Source organism: Mycteria americana, chromosome 12 (genome assembly GCF_035582795.1).
Source record: "Mycteria americana isolate JAX WOST 10 ecotype Jacksonville Zoo and Gardens chromosome 12, USCA_MyAme_1.0, whole genome shotgun sequence".
Lineage (NCBI taxonomy): Eukaryota > Metazoa > Chordata > Aves > Ciconiiformes > Ciconiidae > Mycteria > Mycteria americana.
Genome location: NC_134376.1, coordinates 19,641,041 through 19,668,048, shown reverse-complemented (window position 1 = coordinate 19,668,048; position 27,008 = coordinate 19,641,041). Strand labels below are relative to the sequence as shown.

Sequence of the window (27,008 nt, the reverse complement as noted above, 5' to 3'; positions counted from 1 at the left end):
AGTTTGGGCACAGGAATTCTCCTCCCACACATGTCTCGAGTTAGACAAGTGTAAGGTTTAGGTTCAGCCTCTTAAAAGCACTCGCAGGCATGGCACTGTTGAAGACTGTCATCCCTAAGCTGCAAGTCTGCACTCCCAACTCTTCTCTTTTTCAGTGGCAATGCCATGGCTCATCGGAGTGGTGCAGGCTAGGGGCAAGCTAATGGAAGGGAGATGGTGTATGGTTAATCACACCATTAATTGAGGTTATTTTAGGCATTTTATTTTTGCTCCTACCTTCAATGCTCCAAATCACACCTCTCTCCCAGGGCACCTAAGTTAAATGTCTGCAGTTAGATAGTATGAATACCTCTGAGGTCACTTCTGCTCACCTTAAGAGGTTGGCAGGGATACAGCTCCAGATCCGGTAACACTTTGAGCAGAGTACACAGAACATAGTGATCAAAAATTTCTCTCAGTTAAACAGATTCCCATTTATCAAAGGCTGGGACAACACTGCTGTAGAGCAGAGCTTGGGGGACAAAGTGATATGCCGACATGAGAACCAGCGAGGCAGCACTGGTAGACATGGCTAGCTGTGAGGATGGAACCGTGCTGATTTTGCTTGCTTGCTTGTTTATGGTAATTTTCTTCTGCTGCTGCCATGTCTTATCTTGACAGTGCCTTTTGGAGGTCTGTAGAGCCCACTACAAAGTGGTGTTTAACAACTAGAGTCAAAGGCAGAAGCACTGAAATGATCCCCAGATTTGACATGAGAGATATGACACAGATGCTTCAGCTATGACCTTCCTAACCATAGCTGTGAAAGAGTAAACAGGTCGTGACAGTGGCTGCAATAAGCAGGTGGCAAAACTTTGGACTAAAGCTCAGCACCAGCTCAGTTGCAGGAGATGTGGTACCTGCTCTTACCAACACTGCCTAATTCAAACAGACAGGAAAGGAAACACTGGAAGCCGGCAACACTCTTCCAATGAACTCTTCTTCATTAGGTTTCCCCAAAATAACATCAACTTTTTCTACTCTTTTTCCCAAGTATCTTCTTGAGTTGATATGTCCTCTTTCTCTTTCTTCATTTTGACTCACCCAGCTCTAATAGCAAGTGCCACGCTATTAAAAATGCCTCATCACAAAGCATGATGGTGATACCAAATGGATAATATATGCAATACAGTCAGCTTATGAATAACCTGAAGGCTGAAATTTATTTGCACAATGCCCTTGAATAAATAAAATCCAGGGGCAGAGCTCTTAGAAACTTCGAGCCTGGACAGTCTTTTGAGAGCAAAGGTCCACAGAGGACTGTAAATATTCATCCTTTGCCATTCTAATATTCCTACTAATTTGTCACCTTATACCCTTCCTTTTATCTCCTTTAACCTGAATCTTACATCCACTACTGAAACAGGAAAATCGATTCAACAAGCCTAAAAATGGGAATGCGTACAGGATGACAATATTAACTCACGTATTCTCTCAATATTCTTCTATCAACTCCTGGACAGCAAGTCCACAAAAAACTCCTACATGCTGTCTTACAAAGCAAAATGATTAAATGCATGTTCTTCTCCTCTTGCTCCTCTTCAGTCTGTATAATTCCTTCTCTCCCAATGTATGGGGTGGATCCACACACACATCTACATTGCCGAGTGCTGGCTCACATTACAAACTGCTGGGACACACTGAATTCTTACAGAGCTTGTGGATCACATGAAGACTATGCCACAATTAATTGTTCAGCCAACTGGAAGTTAAATCTTGCAAGTTAAAAAGTCCTAATCGGCTAGACTACAAATATAGCTGTTACTTAACTGTCACCAGCTGCCGAGGTAAGGAATGTGATTCAAGGAAAAGGAAATTCTGTACATGTAAATAAATGCTTGTTACTGATGACAGGCTTGAAACCTACTGAACCTCTGATCATCTTGCTGGAACATCCTAAGCTTCCTTACCAGCAAGGAAAAGTGGGGCAGAACTGTCTTCTCACATTAAAAGAGAAACTTAGAAGCTCACCATGTTTCATGTGCTGCTTGGAACATACCTGATTACAAGTCAGGGCAGAAGCACAAACGTGAAACTTCAGTTTTCAGATACGCATCCTGATATCTGCCTAAATGACTTCACTGGGGTTACAGTGTGTGCTACAGAGTTAAGAGATTGAGAAATATCTAGATGCAATACAGCAATGGAGGACGTGGATAGAAGCAGAGACTTCAAAAGAAACTGTGTTTTGTTTTTCCTGTACAAATGCTCACATTTTACTGTGTTAGAGGACATCCAAGTATCTAGAGAGAGATATTAAAAAACTGACTGGACATAGTCCTGGGCAATCTGCTCTAGCTGATCGTGCTTTGAGCAGAGGGGTTGGACTAGCCAATCTCCAGATGTCCCTTCCAACCCCAACTACTCAGTGAGGTAGTGAGGTATAGTCCCTTCTACAAGGGACTATGTCGGGGCACCCTGAAACACAAATGTGGCAGATAGATTATCTTCTCTGATATAGCTGGGGGTTTAAAAAAAAAAAAAAAAAAAAAAAAAAAAAAGAGAGAGAGAGAGAGAGAAGCTTTCAGGCACATAAGCTCCACAGGTGGTGTGACAGATATCCTCTCTGCCTACAAACCTCTATGCTTGAAAAATGACAAATGCAACGGAGACCTAAAAAGCAGCATGATGGCAGGTCTTGAGAGGATTACAGAAACATGCCTACCAGTATTATCTTAGGTAATGTCATTTCTCATGCTGTCTATCACCGCAGCATGAGATCCACAAAGACATTTAATCATATGACTGAGTTAGCCTTCTACGTAGTTTTCAGGGCCTGTGATGGGCTGAAGTAGCAGACAATCAGCGACGGACTGAAGGAGTAGAGCCTCTTGCAGCATAATTAAAACCACCCCAAATCCACCAAGAATGCACTGCAGAAAGCTTACCACTCTTGCCAGATCTGGAGAAGCGAGGAGGCCCAGTAGGAGGCCCACAGAAGTCAACTTTGTGTGGATGAATAACTATTTTTCCTTGCAGCTCTGCCTATTCGTGTCATGCCCATGTGAATCATGGCTGTATTAGCACTGACATGTCATCACAAGAATTTCCATGGTACAACTCAAAGATATTCAGGCTAAGGACAGCACAGGAGATTACTGACTATGGGAAGCACTTCTAGCAGAAGCACTGGTTTTGCTGAACCTCCTGACCTGTGTCAAACACGGCATACACAAATACATGTCCGTCAGTCAGGCAAGTTACCATGAATTTACCCAGCAGGTATCTTGCACAGCCACTGATGACAGACAGACATCTCTGACACACTCCTTCTGAACTCGAATTCTTGCTGTCACAGGGCAAGCACTAGTACTCCGCCAAGCACCTTTGGAAACAACTCTCAACTCACCATCAGCTGGGGCGTTGCACTAGCTTTCCCCCCACTGCGTGGCTCGAAGCTGGCACTGTGGGTTTTCTAAATCCGTGGCTATGGTAAAGACTTCCAATTTCTGCCTTGTCCTAACACGCACATGTGCTCTACCACCCATGGTACGTACCACAGACTGGCTGGCAATCTATTTTTCCACTGTGTAGGAGGCCCACGCCTCTCTGCCATCTGCCACCATTCATTTTTCATTGCTTCTGAAAACAACCTGAAAATAACCCTGCTCTGATTAAGTTTAATGAAGCAGGAAACCCTCAGAGTACATTTTTCGTCAAATCATCTGCTTACTGCTCTGTCACACCTACTGCCTTTACCCGTTTTACCCTCCTGCACTTCTGAATCCATTCTCCTGCTTTGGCTGTAACGAGTGGACTGCTCAGTTTCCACGAGAACAGAGAGCCAGTGGGAAATGACGGAAAATCTAGAAATTATTTTTAGATAATTTAATAATTTACTGTGTACCAAGAAATAGAAATTCATAAGAAAATATGGATTCTACCCTACTAGGCAAGGGCTTAGATGACTGCAATGAATGACAAAAAACCCCTAGCTCTTTCTGAACATCTGTTTGCAAGACAAAACAGCTTTCTCCAGTGGAAAATGGGGTAATGGAAGGTGTCTACATTGACAGCTGAGCAGCTATGGCCAAAGTCTATTTACTAAGTCCAATGCCCCCTGAGAAATCTGCAACTAGTATTGCCTCTTGCCAATACTGGTTACATTACTCTGAATTTCCACAGATATTGCTCCTGAATGTCCTTGCCTAGGGCTCCAGCTTGGTGGTGTTTTCTCTTTCTCCATCCATAACAGGTTTTAGATCACTCCTCTCTGCACAGTAGTGCCAGCAGAGCTGCAGGCTTTTTCAGAACAGGGCAGGAAAAGCAAGCAGAGATCCTAGACGTGGCTGATTAAGACGACCAGCACACTTACTGAAGAAGCTTTTGCTGCAAGCCATCCTACCTCTGCTGAGGATTTCATTTTCCAGAGATCCTAACTTGGCACCTCCCAACAACCTACATTCACTCTGAAAGAGAGACAAAATTCATAGAAGAAGAAAGAGAACACTACCCCCTCCCTGAACAAAAGCAATAATGTCCTTCCTTGACCTGGGAAAGACCCGAAAGCCTTCGTACATACCCACATGTTGTCATGCTCGTGGATGGCGCCTAAATCATGTTCTGAGCTAACTGCATTTCTGTCATGCTGTGCATCCAGGTAACCACGCTCAAATACAGCTCCTGAAACTATCCCAACACTTAGCCTTTGCCTGAGCAATAAACAAAAACCCCGTCAGTTTTGGCACTAGTACTATTCCAAGCAAAGTTGAAGTTTCCCATTTCACTTCAGTGGCTGGACAACTTACTGACAAGTGCTTGTTTAGATGGTGACTTCTTTCTCACTACTCCCAAAACATAAAATGAGGAACAACAAAAGATTATTTCTGCTACTTTGCTTCTGCATGATTACGGTTCATTCCATACATCAAAGGAGCTTGTATTAAAGTTTTCAACTGTCCAAAGAAGGATCATCTGCTGCATCAAGTCTGTGAAAAAAGTGTACTCCCTTTTTCTAGGCAAGTGAATGTTCGCTGAAGCTAACTCGCATTACATTAAACTGTACGAAAATAGTGACCACAGCACTTTTTCTCCCCAATTTGTATTCTGCAAACATAATAATCTCTAACCATAGTAGAAAAATAAGCTAACACTGTTATTTTGCAACATGATCCATTTCCATAACGAAAAATCATTGCTATTTTTTGATCTATAATAGATCTAATAAAATAGCATCTTCTTCAGTAAATGAAATATGCCAGTAAGTAAATAACCACTTGAATTACTCTTTCTGCCCACGTACTCTGCACAACATTCTCACATTTTGTATATTTGCCCCTCTGCCTTCAACTGGATGCACTGATTCCCACAGATAGCTCAGGCAGCTCCTGAAGACTTAAGAAGTTATAATGTCCTGGCTCACTGAAAAGGCTGTTTACAGCAGTGCCTTCATCACTAAGAAATCTGTCTCTTGATTCTTCAGCAGGGCGCAATTACTGACATCAAGGTCTGGCTCTCCCCGCTGAGGTGAAGGCTTCTTACTGGAGCTTCCACCTGGACCTAGAACATGCTCAGTGACAGAGCCGGGCATTGGCACTGCAAGATACATGTCTCAAGAATGAAGAATATAAACAGCTGCTAGCATAAAGTAACACAGCCTCGCATAGCTGCCATGAAACTTGTCATCTCAAGGGCAAAATCTGATGTATTGCAATGAGGATAACGATAAAAATATAAAGGCATGCATCTTGTTCCATCCCCTAAAAAAGGGCCTTGGCCAAGGCAAAGAGAATTTTACAGGTTGCCAATAGCCACTTTCATGTTTACAGAGTACACTATGCACGACATTGTGCACAGCAGAAAAATGATGTAGCTATTTCCCATGGCTTGATACCATGCATTCACCCCTAGATAGGTGTCTGCAGAGCTCCTGTACGCTGCTGGGCCAGATCCTTAGATCGGCAAACTGGCAAAACGCTGCTGTATGTGTGGAAAGTGGGAGATTTATAACAGCTGAAGAGCTGCACAATAATTTGTTGAAGTAAGAAATGATACCTATTTCTATTAATATGGGAAGGAATAATTTACATATAGATACACACACATGCACAGATGCCAATGCCAACATTGACGTCTTACACACGTAAGTACATACAACTCATGTCACATACAGCTGTCTCTGAATGACTGCTTCATGTTGAAATATACAGTGCAAAAATAGGAATGTATTATTATATTTCCAAATAGCGAGACTTCCCCCTCCTCCTCCCCATCCAAGTTCATGGACTATGCATTCCAACAGGATTCACTACCTCAGCCAGGAGGTCTAAGTCTGGTTGAGTCTGAAAGTCTTTATAAGCCTCATACCTGAACCCTTGTGTAGCTTGACAGATACTGAGAGCGTGCTGCCTCCTTTCCTGAATGCTCCTTAGTTTCAGACATAACATCAGCGCTTCTGTGATGGTGGGACTTCTGATCATGGTGGCCATCCCTTTTCCTGGCTTCTGTGTCAAACAAGACGTGGGTTAGCCTGTCCAGATATTTCTCCAGCTCTTCCTGGGTGTGCTCCAGTTGTTTGCCAACATTGCTAGGGAAAAAAGAAGAGGATGGCGGGGGGCTTTTGCTTTCCCTCTCCTTCTTGGCCTCTTCCACATGCGGGTTATGCCTCATTAGAAGAAGCACCATGATAAGCAAGATCAGGCAGAGATACACAACCCAGACTTCTTCCATCTTGGTGGTGAGATACCAAGGAGCTAGTAGTGCCTGTTGATGTACTCAAAGGGAAGAAGACAGATGGGCCAAATACAGTAGGTGGTCAGTGCTTCCCAGCTGTCAGCATCCACGGGAAGGACTGTTGCCAGTAATCAAAGCACTGTGGTAGCTGATGTCAAAGTTCAATTTTCTAAAGCAGTGTGGCTTACAAACCTTCCTGCAGTTCTAAATATGAAAGAAGCACAAACAGTGAGCAGCAAAAAATTTTAAGCAAAGAAAATAAAACAACTTCGTCCTTAGAGTAAAATAACTTCAGCAGAAAGATACAAGATCATCTGTCACAGCTCCCTGTGATCTTAAAATAGCAGCATTTCTCTTTTTTTATTAAGGAACTGCAGGTTCAATGCTTATTACTCTTCAAGTAACTTTTCTTCTGTTACAGTGTCCAAATTGTCGTCTTGCTTGAAGTGGTAAGCTTTTCTTCTTTCTAATTCAAAGAAAAGATAAGTTAGGATCGGGGTTTTCCTCCCCGAAGGAAGATAATAGAATATTTTATCCTTTAGGGGTCATTAGATGCCGAGCCCACAGTCTACCCTCAGCACTCTTCAAAAAAATTTAAGTGGCAGAAGAGAATATTAGTCACCTGAGTTACAGATTCAGTACGACAAATTTGTTGGCTTCCTTCTGTCTTTGCTGGTCTTGGGAGAGGGAGTCCTCGTAGAAGCGGCTGCTGGGACTCAGGAGATAATTTCAGTTGAACTTTGCAGGGATCCCTTGGAGATCCTTTGTAGGCTGTTCCTCAGTGACTCTGCCCCCCGATTACTCAAAGCAGAAGATGGGCAGCCCAGGGACCAATAAATGCATTTCCACTGACCAAGCCCAAGGGAAGGGATTGGAAGAACTTACCAATTAGTGCCCAGCGTCCAGGTTAACAGCCAAAATGTAAGGAGGGACGAGCACCCACCAGGACAAGGCCAGCCTGCAAGGGGGGAGGCTGGCCATCGGCTGCTCTCTCCCCCCCCAGAGGCAGGGTCTGTCTGGAATGGGATTGCGTTTCCTAACCTTTGCTAGGGGGATCTTTTTACAGATGAGGGTGCCAAGCCTAAAAGGAGCAGAGATCACACCCAGATTTCTGCTGCCTCTGTGTGGAAACATTCTTGGGCTCACCCTGCACAGAAACAACTCTAAAATTCTTCACTTCGTTCCAAAAAGTAAGACCTTTCCTCTGCTTTGCTATAGTGAATGGTCTGAGAAAAATTATAGCGTTCCTTCATCCCATTACTCACTTCAGAAGTTGATCCTCAGCTTTTACTTTTTCAAGACCAATGCTATTAAGCAAGTTTTGCTCTAGAGGCACTGTTGTACTTCACACTCCCTCTTTGCCTTGTCTTTAACTCATTCCTGAGGTCACAACCATACTGGAAGATCTTGTAAGCAGTTTGCTGCCTACAAGCCTGGGCCTGGCACTGCTGCACTACATTTAGGTGGGCAGTCACCAAAGAGATACGGTACCGCAAATCCAGTCACCTCTTCTGCACTGATCTCAAATGCATGGCATGAACCTGAGGAGAGGATGCAGAAAGAGACAGGCAGGTCAGAAATTAGCTCAATTTTCTACCAAAACTGATCTACACTTCCTTAATGCAAGAACACTGGAACAGAGAACTCCAGGTGAGAACATCTCCTTTCTCCCCCACTGGTGTACATCATTAATGCCTTAGGGCATGGACCATGTCTCCAGCCACACGTATTACAGTAACTAGCAGAGCAAAGCCCTGACCCAAACCTGACACTGCTGTAAGAAGAGATGTCACTGAAAACTAAACAGCATTGAAATCCTAAAGAAAGGAAGAAACATCATTTTTAAAAGTGTCATTAATACTGCATTGTGTCTCCTATAAAGGGGAACAGACTGATGGAGCAGCGACAGCATTTCCTAACTTCTAATAACATTGCTTGTTTCCTTTCGAACAAATGATAATGCAGCAGAGATGTTTCAAACATTACAAAGCTTAAGAGTGAAGTAAAGACTGCTGTAATTTCAGATGCAAAGTACTACAGAGCTGCCTCTTCAAGACACAATCATTAATGAAATAACTTGGGCATGTCTGTCAAAAATGCAGGAGGCATCACCTTCACTATGAAAACAGGGAGCTGACACAGAAAGGCAAAATGCCTTGTCCAAGATCACACAGCCGACTCATGGAACTGACCCAGCCAACTCTGGTCTTGCACTCAAGTCCACAGGTCAAGCATGATACTCAGGGCTATGAAGTATCGCATTGATGAACATTTGCCTTATGAGTCCTCCGATAATGAAGCACTGCGAAAGGAGTATGGGTTGGCTTTGCAAGTCAGCATTATGTGAAGACCTCAGAAAAACCACAGGAGCCGCTCAGGTATTAGAATGCATTTTTCTCTGCCCTCTTTGGAGATAAACCGGCTGGATTAGGTTACACCAAATGTCCATCTCACTGGTATCTTTACTCTAATTGTGAATGCCTAACAAATAATATAAGCATGAGGCAGTTATATAAGAATGCTTCCCAGAATACTCCTGCAGCTTTCCACAGCACAGGATTTTAGCAACTCTAGCTTACCTGAAACAAGACAAGGAAAAAAAACCCACCTATTTCCCAGACATACACTGCATAACCAGCTAGGAAAGAAAACAGCTGTAGTTCCAAGGCCGTGTATAAGATGCTCTTTAATCTTAGTAAATAGCATGAAAACACTAAATGCTTGACAACGCATCTTTTGTAAGTTTATTACAAAATCCTGGAAATCCAAAAAAGACTGTATAGTGTTGTTCCACAGTCAAAGTAATAGCAGTGCTCCTCAGCAAGTAGAACAATAATCTGCTAACCTACTAATTTCCAGTTTTAACCTATTGATTTCCAGAAGACTTAAAAGTCTGCATATTTCTCTTCATGAGATATGTTACCCAGGTTCAGTTTCTCCTTATGCCTAGACAGGCATTCTTTAAAATATTTAAAACAAAACAAAAAATATCCTCACAGATGCAACTGACTGCAACAGAGCTTAGTAATAAATTTTTTTTGTAGCCAACACCAGGTTTTTTGAAGTCTTTCCCAGCAAATGTTTTCCACCATCTCTCAGCTGCTCTCAGTACACCCTGGAATCTGCCTACACTCCCATTTCTCACTTCTCGTACAGAATGACTGACTGGACTATAAAAAGGAAGGAAAGCACTGCACCCTAGGGACACCTGATACCATGTTTCCTTTTAAAGGACTTCTGTTCCTTCAGCTTTTTTAGGCTGAGTGGGGAAGATTTTCTGCATGAACACAGGAGGTGGGTTCAGTGGCCGAAGCAGTATTGAAACACTGGAGACACATTCAACTGTTCGGAAAGCAAAAATTGAATACACATCGAATGCAAGAGAATCTTTGGGCTCTCACAGTTCATTTTACCACCACCCAAGGTTTGGCATGCAGCTGATTTATCCTCTGAGTCACTGGTGGTTGTAACTGGGCTACTTATAAAGTAAACTTCTTTTTTTAAGAACTGATTGTGCATCCTTCTGAGCAGGCCAGAAGTTCCCAGAATACTCCTGCAGCTTTCCACAGCACAGGATTTTAGCAACTCTAGCTTACCTGAAACAAGACAAGGAAAAAAACCAACTATTTCCCAGACATACACTGCATAACCAGCTAGGAAAGAAAACAGCTGTAGTTCCAAGGCCATGAATAAGATGCTCTTTAATCTTAGTAAATGGCATGAAGACACTAAATGCTTGACAACGCATCTTTTGTATGTTTATTACAAAATCCTGGAAATCCAGAAAATACTGTATAGTGTTGTTCCACAACACTTCAGCAACAGAAATCTTTCCCTGTCTGGAAACAACTGTCCTTACATCCCTAGGCTAGATTAAATCAGCATTTGCAGTTCTCTTCTAAGTCTATACCTGTCAGTTAAAGAGATGAATGAGCAAGGATGATTCTCACTTATCTTCCTCCAAGATCCTGAACTTGTACTCTCTAGATGGCAGTGATTACACACATTGCCCAGTGCTTTCTGGATACCAGAAGCTGCATTCACACAGACTCAGTGGAAGCATTCAACTACCCAGTATGCTTACAGTGCTCATCTTCACAGAAGCTGGATCTTCATTACAAACCACTCCTTTCTGTATGCATCGCTGCCTCACCTGCTATAAAAGGTCGGCTCTATTTAAAAGCAATAGGAGAATGGGAAAATCCCCCAGTATAAAAGACAGGTTCTTCGGTTAACGTCAATTCTACAGGAAGAAAAACAGATCCTCCCAGACTCTGTGCTGATTTTTTGCAAAGGTGCCTTTCTACAGTGTGAACACAGAGGAGTACTATGTAGACTGAATCTTGGGGTCATATGCGTAGTAGGCAGATCTGTTTTAAACCTTTAGATAAGGCACTCTGAAAGAGGATTCTTTCTTTAGGAAATACACAGAGATTCTTGCATAACATTTTCTACTGCACAGCATCTTTCCGCCATTGTTAAGTTTATAGGAGATTTGGCACAGTTTTTAGCTACGGTTTTAGTCTAAAAGACTTTCCTAGAAGAAATTAAATAGAAACTCTTCTTGGGAAGTTGTGAATTTGAATGAGCCTGTGTTAAGTGTCCTGGGTGACTCTGAAGGGGATTCTTCTGAACCTTGGCTTTTCCTGCAAGCTCCTGAGCGCTTCCGAATGAACTGGCAGTTCTTGTTGCGGATATTTCCCTTCACTTCCACGACCCTGGCAGATTTCACAGCTTAAAGAGGGGAAAAAAAGAGCAGTAAGAGGTGTTTAGTCATCTTATATAGCGAGGTCCCCCTCTGCAAAGCAACACGGAGGGCAGGAGCGAAGCCCTTTCCTCTTCACTTTCCCCAGCATGCAAAGTTCTCCTACCTGTTTCCATCAGTTTCAGCTCTTTGCACCGCTCCTCCTCCATCTTCTTCCTATAGTCACCAAACAGAGCTCTCATGAGCTGACGCTTCTTCACCAGTGGAGCCTTGTCATTGCGCAGTGTCTTGATTGCACGGAGAGCCTCCTCGGCTGAAGCAGTGCAAAGGAGAAACAATGCAGTTTGACTCCCCACTGTCTCTGCCCCCGCACGCCTGCCAACCCTTCCCACAGGGGAGATCTCTCGTTTACTTCAGTGCTTACCCTGCTTTGGAGTGGATTTCTGTGTCTTCAGGCCAAGTTCCAGCTGTTCCACACACCAGTTCACCTCCTTCCACAGCTGGTCATCTGACTGCTATGCAACATGGAGCAGAGTGAGCATGAGGAAATGAATCATCCAAAAATTAAAGCAGCAGTTGCTACACAGGAAAAAAGGTATCTGCATAAAGTCAGGACTATGCCAAATTTCATGTTCTAGTGATCACTTTATAGACTTCATGACATTTTTCCCTATAGTGCTTTTCATTGGATAAACTTAAAGCACTGGACAAATGTTTAGTTGCAATTCACTGCCTCTATTTGATGGATTTAATATTTGGCTGCCATTCAGATGATGCCGTTTTCTGGAAAGCTGTCTAGGGCCTTTCCTCTGAAAGAAGCTGTCAAATCAACTTACAGATTGGAGGAATAAGCATTAACAACAAAAAAATCCCCACCCCCAAACCTGCCCAAAATCAAAAAGCAATGGACAAAATCAGAAGCCAAGTCTTGAAGTCTTGGCTCCTGCATGCTTGCTCAACCAGAAACACACGAGGAGAAGGGAGCTGAAGCCCATGAAGATGGAAGAAGCCAAGTCCCATCGAGCAAAGTCAGCTGGCTAACTGAGCAGTGGGAGAGAAACAGGGCTGCATCCTGGGGCTGAAGCAATTCTTAACTGTTATGTACATGTAAACACAAAAGCCCTCATGCCGTTTCCTTCTTTTCCTTACAACAGCCTCCTTCCAATGGACTGGAAGGGCTTTCCATCACCTTCAAATCTTTCTACCTTTCTGGTACTCAGCAGCATTTATTGTCAGGGTTGTTGGTGAAGCAGCACTTTCGATGGAATGCTTCAAGAGGCAGGTGAACACTCAGTGCAACTTCAGTGTAGAATATTAATGAAAGCAGGGTTTTTTTTTGTAATTTTGTATTTCAGTATTGCTCAGCTGGCATTGTTTGTTAATAATAACTACACCAGTGCTGAAAAGAAAAATAAAATGAAGACCTGGACCTTAGCAGAGCATTAGAAAACCTCAGGGGGTGCCTTAATGGCGTGTTTACACGTAACCTGCAACTTCAGTTGATTTCTGTGCCATGCCTTACAATGGGAACCTTCTTGGAAGCACTCTGAAGCTTTGCAGCAGACCCTGCCACAGCCTTAGCTACACCAGGTGGCAAAGCTGAGGTGCAGAGCTGCTATTTGCGTTATGTACGCAATTCATCCTACCCGGTAACATGCAAGTCAGAGGTACCGTGCCTGGTTCAGCACACACAGATACCAGCTTTGCACTGACTGAGGACAGTTACCTGTATTTCTTATTTTCATTTTTTTAAGAAAACGTGGCACCCAGGTTCCCAGGATTAGCCATCACAAGTCTAAACATGAAATGTTTCAGCACAAGTCTGAAGCAGACAATGAAGGACCATTAACTTCCTTTCCGCTAGTTAGGTTCCTCAACTGTCTAGCAGAGAAAGAAAACAACTGCTGTTAAGATATAAGCAGCGATCTTGGTCTTTCAGCTTTCATCTCAAGCCAGTATGCTAACTGTTAAACTACACAAAGAGATAAAGTTTCTCTTTTGCTCAAGGGTTTATAAATTATGGGATCCCATCAATAAATACCTGAGAGGTCTCGTCCTGGTGGGAAGTATTTTTATTCTGACATCCATTAGCTTCTGCCTTTGCTTTCCTGTTGACCTCAGTTTCTTCTATCTCCTTTTTACTGACAGATGTTTTTTGTTTCTTCTTCTTTTTCTTCTTTTGGGCAGCTCCATCTGCTGTTGATTTCGCAATCACTGTCTCACCTCCAGGAGCAGTCTCTGGTTGGGGGATCTTTAACGTGACACAGCTTCTATGCTCTTTGGGCGCGCTGCCTGCAGTTTGAGTCAACTCAGGCTTCTGCAAGGCTGAAATCTGCAGCATACCTGCTGATTCAGTAGGCAGTGAATTACCCAGCACTTCATGATCTGCTGTACGTTCTACATGTTGACTTGCTGGAACCAGAGGACAGTCTTCATCTGGGATGGCAAAGTTGACAGCAAACTTGGGTTCTTGTCCAGAGGCAGCAAAACTCAAGGCTCCATTCCAGTTCTCCTGTGCGGTGGCTCTTACATTGGTTTGTATCTGCTCAGCACCACTGACACCAGCGACTGCTTCCAAAGATGTGCCAGTTGCTTCTGGGTCTATCTCAGAAAGTGTAAAATCAAATCGGAAGCTGTCGTCAGATGACATGAACCACTCTGGCTTTGCCTCAGAGATTTGGTCAGATTGTTTCCCGTACACCACACCATCTGAAGCCTGCTCATTGCTTTGCTGCGCTTCCACATCACCAGGTTTCACGTCTAGAAAAGATAAAGAATAAAGTTTCTATCAATATGCCAGTTTCCTACTATGGGCATGCCACTGCTACTGCAACTCCCTCTGCAAGGCACTGCCACAGAGAGGTGATCCAATCAAAAGCTGCAACATAAGACATCTACAGAAAAGAACCAAATTATCACTATCCCCTGAACGGACAGTTCAAGCTCACCTGCTTTCTCCATGCTCATCTGATCCTCAGCCATGTTGAGATGATAATCCCCAAACACATGGTTCATCACTTGTCGCTTCTTCACAAAAGGAGTCTCATGGGAGCGCAGGACCTTGAGAATGTGCTGTGTCTCCTCTGCTGCACTCAAGAAAAAGACCAAGAGAGACAAGAAACAGGTTATGGGGGGCCTTACAAACCATACTGTGGGATGCTGATGACTGGGTCTCCTCCGAACGTGTTCTGTGCTCATACCACCTCTGACTAATTCATGACTGGCATTCGATTGAAAGGAAACTCCAAGTGCTTCTAGAAGCTGAAATACTGTGAAATGTTTTTAAAGGAAAAAAAAAATAGAACTTAACTGCTTATTATATATGGTAAGCATCTTATAACTGCAGTAAGTGCACTACTAATGGCACGGAAGCTACACAGGGCTTAACAACCCTTCCCCCAAAGCAACTGACAAATCCAAGAGCCTAGCTCGGTGTCTCTTCTCTGGAAAACTGGAAAAAATCTGAGTAGTGAACACACCCTGAAAAGCAGGACTCTTGCTTGACTCTCATGCAAACCAGCCTGACCACAACAGTAATCCCAATTCTTTGTGTCAGAGCAAATTCTCTAAAAAGCGTAGCTGTTGTTCTGTGACAGCGGTCCTCAGAGCCCTCAGTTTGGGAGCTCCAGATATGCATAATCTAGTATTTGTCTCACACATTTCAAGCCACAAAAAAGCTTGATGTACTAGACTAGTACTTTGGAATGGGCACACACCCATCTCTCTTGGCTGCAGTGCATCTCTCTGGGACTCTCCAAATGAGGTGTAACTTGCAGATCCAACACTGAGAGTCCCATGCTAGGAACAGAGTAACGGCGTGCAAGTGTGAGGCAGAAATGCCACAGTGGGGCTATAGCCACCTGCAAGAGTGGGTTGTATCTTCATAGCACCTGGGTATCAGGGTCCTGAGCACACATTTCCCCCTACTTCAAGGAGTTTAGCTGGCTGCATTCAAGGGCTGCTTGCTAATAAGAGCTGTTACAAAGAAAGAGCTAGAAAAAGCTTCAGGGGAACCTTTCCCCTCCCTCACTTGGGACTCACTTTAAGCTGAGGATCTCATGCATAGCACTGCTGCAGCCAGGTACCTCACTGATCCAGACCTTGAATTCCTGGCTAAAGCTTGGATCTGCCTCATCACTGCAGACTTCTCTGGCGATCTGGACTCCAGGCAGAGCCTGGTTACCATCAGCAGTACTGCTTTGCTCTCCTGGGTCAGGTACTGTGCAAATGGGCCCTTTTCTGGCCAAGTCATTGCCTCTGCTTGCCTTGTCACTGTGCTCAACTCCTGCCTCCCCTCCAGGAGCAGCCTTCCCCTGCTGCTGCTGGACACTAGGTACTGGGTGTAACAAAATGGTCTGATGCTCACGTATAGTGTGTGGGCAAATATGAATCACTGCTACAACCTCAGGTGCACCAGCAAACACTCATCTAGGCATCTTACAAAGGGTAGCCACACCCCTCCCCTAAATGTTAAGTACTAGCCATCAGTAGGAGCAGGACATATGTCTTCATATATTTACAAGTTGGACTGACTAGATCAAACTGTGATCTTCTGAAAAGTATTTTATAGGACTTCATCTTTTGTGTAATTTCTCCTTGGAACAAGAACAATGAGGAACAGGCTTCACAAAAATAAACCTACTGGCATTTAAGGGCCAGACACATGGACACAGTATTTCCTTAAGACTGGAAAACAAAAGCAGAGCTGTAGCAGAACCAAACAACAAGCCATTAGATGGGAAAATGAGAACATGAGAAAGAATACAAGAAAACAGGGAGAATGAGCGTCACAGGAATGAAAGATAAAGCTGCTTCCAGACAGATAATTCGTAAAGTTCAATACTTTATCTTGTTTTGTATTTAGAACAAATCCCATATAATATAAGACTAGGAAACAGATGGGAGAGAAGAAACAGAAAAACATCCAGGTCTGCTAAATCAGAACTAAGGTTGGAATACGGCTGCAGACTGTGAGAGAGACAACATACCTTGCTTTGGGGTTGGGTTGAGGCAAAGGAGATTTGCCTCCAGCTGTGAAATGCACCACTCCAGCTCATCTTGGAACGTGCCCTGGGGAGCCTTGGACACGGGATGGGGGAAAGCACAATATTCAAAAGAAGCACAAATCTCTCACCTGCAAAACTGATTCCAAAACTGAGTTTTCTGAAGTCCTCTCCCCTCTTACGTGGGAGATCAAACTAGTGGGTCATAAACCCCTTTTCTGGCTTTACACTTGGGGTGTGTTGTGTAACAGCTGAATTTATACCATAAATCAACACAGCACAGGGTGGGACACAGGCCCTGCAATATTCCCTATTTGGAGGGCACCAAATGAACCCCCTTCACTACAAAAATCAGAGACAATGAACTCTTACTAGCAGCAAGCCACCCACTCCTGGCAAGCCAAGACTTCCCACAGATTATTTTCTTTCTTTTTTCTCCTCCTCCCTTTTTAAAGGCCCCAAATGGAAGATTTCTCATTTTTCCTGAAGCTTATTCTATGGCATAATATGTCTCCACAGCAGGAAATTTCCCTCCAGCACAGCTCTGGCAATACACAGGATTTATCTTTATACTAAACACAAGTCTTTAAGAGTACCTTTGCTGTATTTTTACTCTGCATGCCCCCTGCTAAGCAGCTGGAAAGTAAGGCTTAGAAGTCTGCCTGTGAACAAGACAGGCGTTACAATGCATTAGGAAGTGAAAAAAATCTTGCCTTAGCAGAATAACAAGGTGATGAGGAACTGGGAAAGGTAGGCACAAGTCCTAGGGAACTCCTTTAAAGAAAAGCTCCGGGAGCTAGGGGCTGGTGCGGGCTGGAGAAGAGCCTGGACCTGGAGAAAGGTGCCTCGGCCACGGGCCGGTGGAGAAGAGGGTGCCTCAGAACAGAAGCGAGAGTCAGAGAGGAGCCGAGCAAAGCTCTTACCCGCTCCATACTGGGCAGTCTCCGCGCCGCCACAGAGAGGAAACCGGGCCCCTCTTGCCGCCGCCCACCTCCGGTCACGGAACAGCGTCTGGCCTCTGGGGCTCCAGCTCCGCCCGGGCCGGACCGGCGACGGCACAAGCGACTGGGGCCCGGGGCCTGCCCGCCGCCCCTCGGCCGCTGGGGCCGGGCCTGGGGCAACTTCCGAGGCCCGGGTGGCGAAAGCGCGAAGGGCCCGGCCGCCGTGCACCGCCCAAAGGTGCACCGCCGCGGTCCGCCCGCCGCCCCTCCGGCCGCACCCCGCGTCCCGCGCCTCCGTTCCGCCCGCCGCGCTGAGGGGAGAGCAGGGCCTGCCCGGGTCCGCCTCGCCCCTCGGGGCCCCGGCACCCAGCACGGACCCGCCGGGGAGGGACGGGAAAAGGCCGCGCTGCCTGTTGGGGGCGAGGGGCTCGTCACAGACCGCCATGGGCCACCGCCGCCACCGGGGTGGTCGCCTCCGCTCGGCCCGGGGCAACAGCAGGGGCAGGCCCGGGGAGGCCACCGGCACCGGCACCGGCACCGGCACCGTCCTCCCCGACGGCCTGCCCGGCCCTCCAGTGCCTGCCCTCCCCGGGGCCTGCGCAGGGAGGGCCGGGTGGAGGCCCGGGGTGCCGAGGCACAAAGCTTTCCCCGAAGCCGGGCGAGCCAAGGTTGGGGACGCCTTGGCGGGAGGCGGATCAGAGGAGCCGAGCTCCCACCTTGGCCGTGCATTTTTCCCCCCCACAAGCTCGCCTCCCTCTCCCCAGATCCCCACAGGGAGCTGCTGGGCCACATTTCCACCGCCGGGACGTTGGCTGTCCGGCTGCGGCATCCCTCCATGGGACGAAATCCCACGGCACCTTCAGGAGCGCCCACATCAGCGTTGTCCCCACCAAGACGCAGAGGCCCGAGGGCCACTGGCAGCTCGCACCCCAGCCTGATACGCGCCATGCCACCGTATAACACCACGGGTAGGGTACAGCATATTTTCAGCAGACAAAAAAGGGTAACATACATACACAGGTATTGTCTAATTCCATTTCTGTTTTAGAATTCCTTTTGATTATTTAATTTTGTAAAAAAAAAAAAAAAGTTAGACACCTTGTTTCATATGCCTTTTTTTCCCTTGGATTTTTTTCAACAGCAGTGAAAAGTGCCCCCACGGAGATTTGTAATGCTGTAGCACGTCACATTTCACAGCACAGTATTTGATGTCTCTTTCAAATGCTTCAAATCGTGGAGGTTATAGTTTCTGCTGACAGTGGCAGTCGATGTTAGAAATTCTCCAAGGCTGCAAGTTATTCCAGCAGGGCTCTAAAGTGCTAGGAAAGCACTTCCAAATGTTGCTGTTAAAGGTTATAAAAAGGTACTGGAAAAATCGGCACACTTCTGCCAATCCCGACCAAACTTTTGTCTTGCCTTGCACCCTCCACCCTTGCTAAGACTCAGCCCTTGTCTAAGCTCTCCCCTCACTACAAAACCTGCTTGTCAGAGGTTGTCTAAGACTTATCACAAGGCTTTTCTGACTGTGGTAGGTTCGAAATCAGCATCAGTCTTCGCATAGAAGTGTCCAAGTGTCAGGAAAAGAGCTGACGGTCAAGTATTGGAGCAGATAATAATGAGCACGGGAATAATGAGCTATCAGCAACTGTCTCGAAAGGCCAGAATCCCACTGCAGAGCTGGACTGAGGGCTTGTGAGCCCGTCACTACCAGTCTGGATGCATCCCCTAAAGCAAAAGCTTCCTGTCTGTGGCCTGAGGAACGCACAAACCCATCACATGATGCAAAGGCTCTACTAGGTATGGCTGGCACAGAGCCTGCAGAACCCATCTAGCCAGAGCAAAGGGTTAAGAGGAACATTGCTTTCTGTGGCAGGATGCTGTCCATGTCTCCAGCTGAAACCACGTGCTGTGGACTCAATGCCCATGCAGGGAAAAGGCACAAAGGACCAGCAATGCCTCATTTTTCCTGGGTTTGATCTCTGCCCTGAGGATTCAGCCCACATGGATTCACAGCCTCACAATGGCACCGAGTCAGCGAGCTGTGACAGCCTTGCTCCGGAGGACACACGACAGAGGGACTGCCGAGGGATCAGAACGTGATCCTCAACTTCTGCTGACACAACAGGAACCTTTTAACATGAAGAGCTGCGAGCTGAGCTGGTGGAAGCTGATGTCTAACCAGCCACGGCTGCCCGGGACCGAGGCAAACAGCAGGCAGAAGAATGGAAATGGCTTGAGCCTGCCTCAGGCATGGGACAGGTTAGTGTGTGCTGTATAAAACAGTGCAAAGGCTGGGACAGCTTCACACTGCTGTAAGACGGCACCAGGAGCACCTCTGTCTGGGGACTCCATGCAGGACAGCTGTGCAGTCCTTCAGGTCACTCTGGGGACTAACAATCCCCCCCAACACAGATCTGCCTGCTTTCCCCACTCCATGAACTGAGCACCAACAAATTTGTTGCAGGCATGGCTGTAACTGGAAGCAGCGGTTGCGCTGGAAAACGCAGCTCTTTGGTATGAGGCTCCTTTAAGGGAGTTGCAGGAAGGAATTGGGAAAAAAAAAAAAAAAAAGAGAAGTGGGGTGGTTACCAAAGCTGCTAACCACAGTGCCAGGGAGCCTCGGAGGGCACCAGGACAGCCCAGTGTCACATGCCTAACGCATCCTGTCTCCAGACTTCCTCACCCGCGATGTACGTGGCTTGCACATACAGACCGTCATTCAGCATCAGGAAATCTGCATCGGACAAGAGAGAAAGGAAGCAGCCGTCGGATAAATGGAGCAGCTGAAGCTGGCTGGGAGGAGCTGGGCTCCGTGGGAAAGAGCTTCTCCTGACCCAGACACGGCAGCAGGACAGCAGTGCGGTGCCATCCTTGCTATGGCAGCTCTGCTCCATGCTTGGCTGAGGTGTGGGGGTCTCTCCAAAGGGCTCATGAACACCACCAGTATCCAAGGGAAAAACCACAGGAGCAAAAGCCTGGAGCAAAAGCCCAGAGCAAATCCCAGGCAGAGTGAGTCTCCCTGCAGCTCCCACTGAAGCAGGGGATGAAGATGCGTTCGCAGCAGCCCCTGCTTTGCTCCAGCACCCGGGAGCCCTCACACTGTTGTCCCCATACCAGTACCTGCTGTCCCCATACCAGTACCTGCATCGGAGTCATAATTTAGTGTCCCCTTTTTGTGTTCAATCCCCAGGAGCTGGGCGGGATGCAGAGACGCTGCCTCCAACGCGGTCTCTACCGAGCACCCTTGGACAGAGAAGAGGGAGGCGTTAGGGCAGCAAACAGCCCCATTTGCCAGAGCAGCCCAAAACCCCCTGGCTAAGGCAACTGTCAGCCTGGCAGAGACCCGAGCTAGAACACCCTCGCCACAGCTGTATGGAGCTGGGGAGGGGAAACATCCCTAAGGGAGACAGAGGGAAGAGGAGAACTGAACGCCTAGGGTATGGGGAGGGGAAAATAATTCACCTTTATGAGAAAGGAGCAGGAGAGTTCACCTCCCATTAGTGCTATGGGTTAAAAGGAAACCTCCCCTCAAAAAGGTGCTCATCTGAGGCCGGTGCCGCTGATCCCAGCCCTTCTCATTGTCTCAGGCGAGAGGGAATGTTCCCTGGTGGAGTGGACACAGCTGGCAAGAGTGAGACCTCTTCCCGAGTCAACTTAGGGAGCAACAGCTTGTGGACAAGGCTCACTTACCTGTGGCTTCTTGGAAGTGTCGCACGCACGTGTCCATGGTTGCCACACTACCACTCAGGGTCTTTGTGCCTGGGAGAGGAACAGGATGGCACTGAGCAGGTCCTACAACTCATAGCAAGGAGAACCAGGGTGGTGGGAAAGCATAGTGTGACCAGAAGGGGTAGAAATCCTGGGTCACACAAAGAGTGAGTTGAAGGGCCTGCAGCCATGGCTGCCGAGTGACACGAGAGAGAGCCTGTGCTGGCAGCACAGGGAGAGGTACCAGGATGTCACCCTGCAGCTCCACCATAAGACCAGCTGGATTGGGTGAAACTCTAGGTCACAATGCAGGCACCTGCTGCCAGAGACAGAGGAAGGGAACTGAGAAAGGAGTGATCCTTCTCTGAAATACCTTCCCAGTCTCCAACTGCTTGCAGTTTAGGGAAATCTGTTAGCAAGAAGTGGTGGTGTTATAGTAAAGACAAGGGACACTAAGTATCTGTGGGATTTCTCTGTCCTTTCTGTCCCCACTGGAACCTCTAGCATCCATGACATTGGGCAACAAGTTGTTCAAAGGTGTTGCGGACAGCTAAAAATTGACAGATTCCTCCTCACTCCACCAAGACAGGGCAACCCCCCTCTTCACGAGGTGCCTCATTCTCCCCAGGGCCAAGTCACTGCAGAGCCATTAAATGATCAGGCACCAAAACCCAAGCGGATGGCACAACCAACGAGCACTGCAAGGCATGCTGAGCTCTCCAGGAACAGACACGAGTGGCAGTGCTGCCCCAGCTCTTTTGCAGGCTGGCACTTACCTGCAATATAGGTGTTCAGCCCATCGATCTCTACCACCTGCTGACCCAACGTGTGCCGACCTGGTGCCAGCCCCATGCCAGCGATCGCATCTGTCACCAGCACCAGGCCTGAGGAACGCAAAGAAAGAGGCTGCATTAGCTTTGCAGCTGACCTTGCTGCAGCTCTGAGCACTGCGCCATGCTGGTCCTCCCAGAGAGGGGCCAAAGCACCTCTAGCCACATCCGACTGAAGCAAGAGGCTGGTGGATCAGCACACATGGCTGTGACCTCTTTCAGGCAGCGAGGGCAGCACACCACAGCACTTGCGTGAGTGTTTTGTGGGAGATAGCACAGCACTCGGGATGGCTGGTGACACTGCGTGGGCCTGGCATGGCTCACCTTTGGGGTGGGCTCGGTGGGCAATTCGCAGGGCGGCGGGGTTGGTGTGGATGCCATCAGAGATCATGCCATAGAAGACTCTCCGCCCAGCAGGAATCTTGTCACTTGTCAGCAGCCCCACGATCCCAGGGTCACGATGGTGGAACTGCCCGAAGGGAGAGAGGACAAGCTGTGGAGCATCACCAGGACTTGTGGGCTGAGACCGTTCCCATCAGGGGATGCAGCTGCCATCTCTATCAAACAGTGCCTGGCAGCTGGGTGCTCCATCCTTTACCGGACAAATCTGGGCATTTCCTCGAATTTCAAGAGTCTGCTATAGCCTTGACTCTCTTTTAGATCAGGCAGTAGAAACAGGAAGCCAGAGGTTCAGTGCTGAAACCTCATTGCAAGGCCTGTTATGAAACAAGCTGGGGAGAAGAGGCATCTGTGGGGAGCAGGAGAGAAAACACCAAAAGCAATACAAGCACAGGGCAAGTGCCCTCGGCTGCTCACCGGCAACATGGCATTGAAGAGGTGAGTGATGAAGGTAGCACCATGCTGCACAGCCTCCTCAGCCTGGGAGAGATTAGCCACTGAGTGACCTGGGAACAAAGACCAACACATGATTTTTCTGCCCATCTCTCTATTTCCCTACAGGAGTGAAGATGCTCTGTCACTAAGACTCTACTGTGATGCCCCACCCTGGGCTGAGGTCTGAGGTGCCATCCTCGGCACAGAGGTGTCTGGCCATGACCATGGGGGACTCTGGCAGTGGGTGTTTCACGTGAACACGTTCACTGTTCACATCACAACCATCACAAATGCTGCCTTGCTCCCAGAGAGTTGCCTTCAGGCTGGGCTAGAGGTCCAAGGACATGCCTTTCTGCTGTCCTCAGATATTTAAAGGCTTTAGAGAGAGCTGTCAAGGGAGTAGAGACAGTGGGGACTTTGCCAAGAAATAATATGGGGATAAAACTACCCAGAAGGAAAATTCTGTTTTCCCCAACACAGACAGCAGCTCTAATGCTCTGTTGGCAAACTTTGCCTTTTTGTGGTTCTTCACTTTATGTGGCTATGAGATAAGAGATGCTCTGCTGTATGAATGCCCTTCTCACTTAAGGTTTACTTTCATCCTGAATAACTCTCCCCCCCGCCTTTTTTTAAAAAAAAAAAAAAGGCTTTCTTTAATGATCTGGGGCAAAGAAGAGCTTGTGAAACAGAGGACAAGAAAAATGCAGCCAGTTTTAAGTCAGTGGCCTGCTAGGCAGTGGAGGGAGAGGTCTCCTACAGCACTTCCGGTTGAAAAACAGAGTTATCAAAACTCAACAGTAACCTTTGGAAAATTATTTCACCTGTCAAACAAGGCCTAAAGCAGTTGAACTTCAGAGTTTGAACCGTTCCACATCATCAACCCTCAATTACATCTTTATTCAAGTAAGACTGCTATTCTTCCCTGTGTATCTACAGCACCAAATGCTACCTTGTGTTAAACTGCAGGGGTTTTTCAACCAATATGAAGTTTGGCCCTTACCATACAAAGGGCAACAGATTCACAGCATCAAGTGAGGTCCCCATTTGTGACAGGTCTGTCACCTCCATATAGGCCAGGCAAAAGAAAATCCCACCCCGTCCAGGTGCACTGAGACACCATTAGAGATGCTACAGCCCCAAGAGAGGGGCTGCCTGGCCCGTGTGGCACAGGCCTAAGCCTCCCTAAGCCTCCTCCTCCCCAGCCCTTACCGAGCGAGACACAGATGCCCCGCTTGGTGAGTTCCCGGATCACCTCACTGCTCCTCTTCATCTCTGGGGCCAGGGTGACTATCCGGACACAGTCCAGGGACCCGTAGGTGGCAAGCAGGTCCTGGAAGGCACCTGCCTCGAAGGTGCGGAGGCAGTGCTCCGGGTGTGCCCCTTTCTTCTCCTGGCTGATGAACGGTCCTTCCAGATGGGCCCCTGCCCAAAAAGGAACACAAAGCCATGACCCTTCCTCTCCCCACCAAGGACCAAGAAACCTGCTGTGCCTACCCTGGTCCAGTCAAGCTCTTGCCATTCTCCCTCAGCAAAACACATGGCTCAGGTGACGCTGAGCTCAGCACAGCGAAAGATCCGGTGCTGGCAACTGGCCAAGCCAAGCCACCCTGCTGCCATTACCCTGTGGGGCCCAAAGGGCTGAAGCGGTGCACATACGATGGCAGAGACCATGGCAATGGCCAGGCACAGGTTGAGGGAGAAAGCAAGTCTGTGGCCACCTGTGCATCCCTTCCATCAAGAAGGCTCCAGCCCCCATTTGTGCTGTCCCTACAGTAGCTTCTTTCTCCTTAACAATGAACAAGATAATCGCCTACCTAGAGTAGCACCAGAGAGGATAGCGAGGGACAAAAGCACTTACCCAGAATACCTGCTCCGTGGGCTCCACCATTTCTTATACTGATCTGAGGGAGAACCTAGAGAATGGGGTTTGTCAGACATAGCACCCCAGACACAGCACCCCAGCCTGCCAAAACAAACCCAAACTTGAGGCCTGGAGAGAGCTTTGTAGCTGGACCACTTGGGATGATCAGCCAAACACAGCTCGCAAAGAAAAAGCCAGCTGCAAGCCCCATTGTGCAAAGCTGGCCTGGGAGACATCACTGTCTCAGCGGTCTAAAGGTTAAGGGCAAGAAATCCAGGGGTAGAGTCCAGCTCTTCATGCCCATGGCTTTTCCACCAAGGCAGTTGTCCCAGTCTCTGCAGAGCCAGCCTTGGCCCCCTCACCTCTTGGTCCCAACCTCAGCCCTTTATCACCCTGTGGATGAGAGGGGGAGAAAGCCACTTACCTGGTGGTACACAGATGGAGGAGAGGTCACCAGGGTGGGACAGAAGGAGGTCACTCCATGGGAGAGGATCTTCTGACTGACCAGGTCAATCCCTGATTTGAAGTCATCTGTAGCCAGGGAGAAGTCCACCCCAAAGCCTCCTGCACCGTGAACAAAACAGAGATGAAGCTGCAGCCTCCCCAGTGGACGTTCTCCCACCTGAAAATGCCGGAGAAACATTTTGCATGATTGGAATGAGTCACTCTGTTTGTACAGCACCGACCAGAAGCAAAGGGCTCCACCAGCACTTCTCCTGTCCTACATTCGCAAGGCTCCACGAGTACAAATCCAACCAACACCATCTGGCTTAAGTGCTTTTCCCCACAGCATCCCAGCTTTTTGCAACTTCTTATTTTGATGCAGGGCAAAATCTGAGGATTCCCCACTGAAGAGGGGATCTAACTTCCAACAAAGCTACCATAGAACAAGCCTCTCTTGACCCTCAGGAAAGAGCTACTGCAGGTAAGGTTTGTTCCCTTAAGAAGTCCTGCTCTGTCCTCCCTGCATCCTGGAAAGGGTAGGGTGGGCATCCTGCCAGCGCAGGGGCAGGGACTGTTGATGAAAATGAGGTTAAGAGGAAAGCTAGGCTGAAAACCCCACCTAGCCAAAGGGGATCAATTATGCGACAGCAGCAACCATGGGTAAAATTGTTCTTTATCATTAGTTTGGTGACTCACATCTCCCTCGAGCAGCTGAAACACACTTGGTCATGGGCAGCGTGCACACAGTAGGCTTTGAAGGTCAGTGATGGACAACCTCAGGACCCCCTACCCCCTGCGACTGTGTGTGGCTTCACCATACCGTTGATCTGGACGTCGATGAAGCCCGGGGCGATGATGCTGTCCTTGCAGTCCAGCTGGATGTCAGCAGAGCCCTTCTCGTCAAAGAAGAGTTTCTCCGGGTTGAGGATCTTCCCCTCTCGCACCCACAGGTCCTCCCTGAAGGGACAGTTACACACACACCAAGGTCCTCTGCCATCTGCGGTGGAGCACACGGGAGCAGGTGGCCATGGCCCCAGTGACAGGGGTGGCCTCGGGCAGAGCAGACCCCACCAGCACTCTCCGCCATGGGCTCTCTGATGCCTACTAGGGCAAAGCTGCTCTTCCAGCAGCGAGACGACTGGCAGCCCTCTCTCTGCCTGGCCTCTGGCTTTACAAACCTCACGGGAATGGGATTTTCAGAGGCTGCTCGGCAAACGTGGTGGCAATGGCCAAGGGGCCCAGGGGCTGGCAGAAGAGGCAAAACAAAAGACGAGGGGAGCAGAGAGAGGCTGCACAACGCGCACACCTCGTCTCCTTCAGAAACCAGGCGGAGGGAGCGCAGTGGACAAGAGCCAACAGCTGATGCGCCGGGGGACCTGGGGACGGCCCCTCCAGCGCCCCGGGTTCCAGGTCAGCTCTGCAGCCCCGCCGTGAGCCCCGGCACCCCTCGGTACCCCCCAGCAACCCCAGTACCCCGGCAGCCCTCACCTCTGGAGCTGGTGGCTCCTCAGGATGCGGCAGTTGGTGAACTGGACGATAGGCGCGTCCGAGACGGATTTGTTGGACGGCATCGTGGACCCGACGGGGGACCCCCCCGGTGACCGGCGTCAGGGGCACGGGGCGGGGACCGGGGGTGGCGGAGGCGCCCGGGCGGGGCAAGGCCACGGCTCCGGTGCGAGCCGCTGCCGCGGGAACAGGGAGCCGGTGAGGGGCGGAGGGGCCGGAGCACCGCCCCAGGGGCAGGCGGGGGGTAGGCCCCCGCCTCTCCCCGGGGCTCCGGGCCGACGCCGTGAGGAAAAGGCCCCGCCGGCCTGTGCGGCCAGGGCCCGCCGCGGGACCCGGTCAGGGCCGGGCCCGGTGCAGCTCCCGCCTCCGCGGGGCACGGCAGGGACCGGGACACCCGGGGGCGGGGCCGGGGCCGGGGCGGGGCGGGGCGCGGAGCGAACGCCGGCCTTACCCGCAGCGCCGCTG

At 48.4% G+C, this 27,008-nt stretch overlaps 2 protein-coding genes across 4 annotated transcripts; both read right to left on the bottom strand.

Annotated features, from left to right (window-relative positions):
- Positions 1–7,333: 7,333 nt before the first annotated feature.
- On the bottom strand, positions 7,334–18,308 carry C12H8orf33 (chromosome 12 C8orf33 homolog). Its single transcript, XM_075514675.1, has 10 exons — positions 18,077–18,308; positions 17,800–17,955; positions 17,343–17,671; positions 16,405–16,495; positions 14,365–14,502; positions 13,458–14,176; positions 11,841–11,931; positions 11,583–11,729; positions 10,535–11,445; positions 7,334–10,264 (listed from the first exon to the last, which is right to left on the bottom strand). The coding sequence occupies exons 1-9, from the start codon at positions 18,306–18,308 to the stop codon at positions 11,249–11,251; spliced, it is 2,100 nt and encodes a 699-aa protein (XP_075370790.1). The 3' UTR covers positions 7,334–10,264; positions 10,535–11,248.
- A 73-nt stretch (positions 18,309–18,381) lies between these two features.
- Positions 18,382–27,008, bottom strand: AMDHD2 (amidohydrolase domain containing 2). Of its 3 annotated transcripts, none has more exons than XM_075515459.1 (12): positions 26,526–27,008; positions 25,858–26,034; positions 25,018–25,215; positions 24,591–24,645; positions 23,942–24,154; positions 22,715–22,803; positions 22,223–22,367; positions 21,845–21,952; positions 21,051–21,119; positions 20,502–20,603; positions 20,044–20,094; positions 18,382–19,885 (listed from the first exon to the last, which is right to left on the bottom strand). In XM_075515459.1, the coding sequence occupies exons 2-12, from the start codon at positions 26,032–26,034 to the stop codon at positions 19,734–19,736; spliced, it is 1,359 nt and encodes a 452-aa protein (XP_075371574.1). In that variant the 5' UTR covers positions 26,526–27,008; the 3' UTR covers positions 18,382–19,733. The 3 variants fall into 3 exon arrangements, with proteins under 3 accessions (XP_075371574.1, XP_075371575.1, XP_075371576.1); XM_075515460.1 differs by having other exon boundaries at positions 25,018–25,157; positions 25,858–25,994; positions 26,526–27,002; XM_075515461.1 differs by having other exon boundaries at positions 19,742–20,094; positions 25,018–25,157; positions 25,858–25,994; positions 26,526–27,000.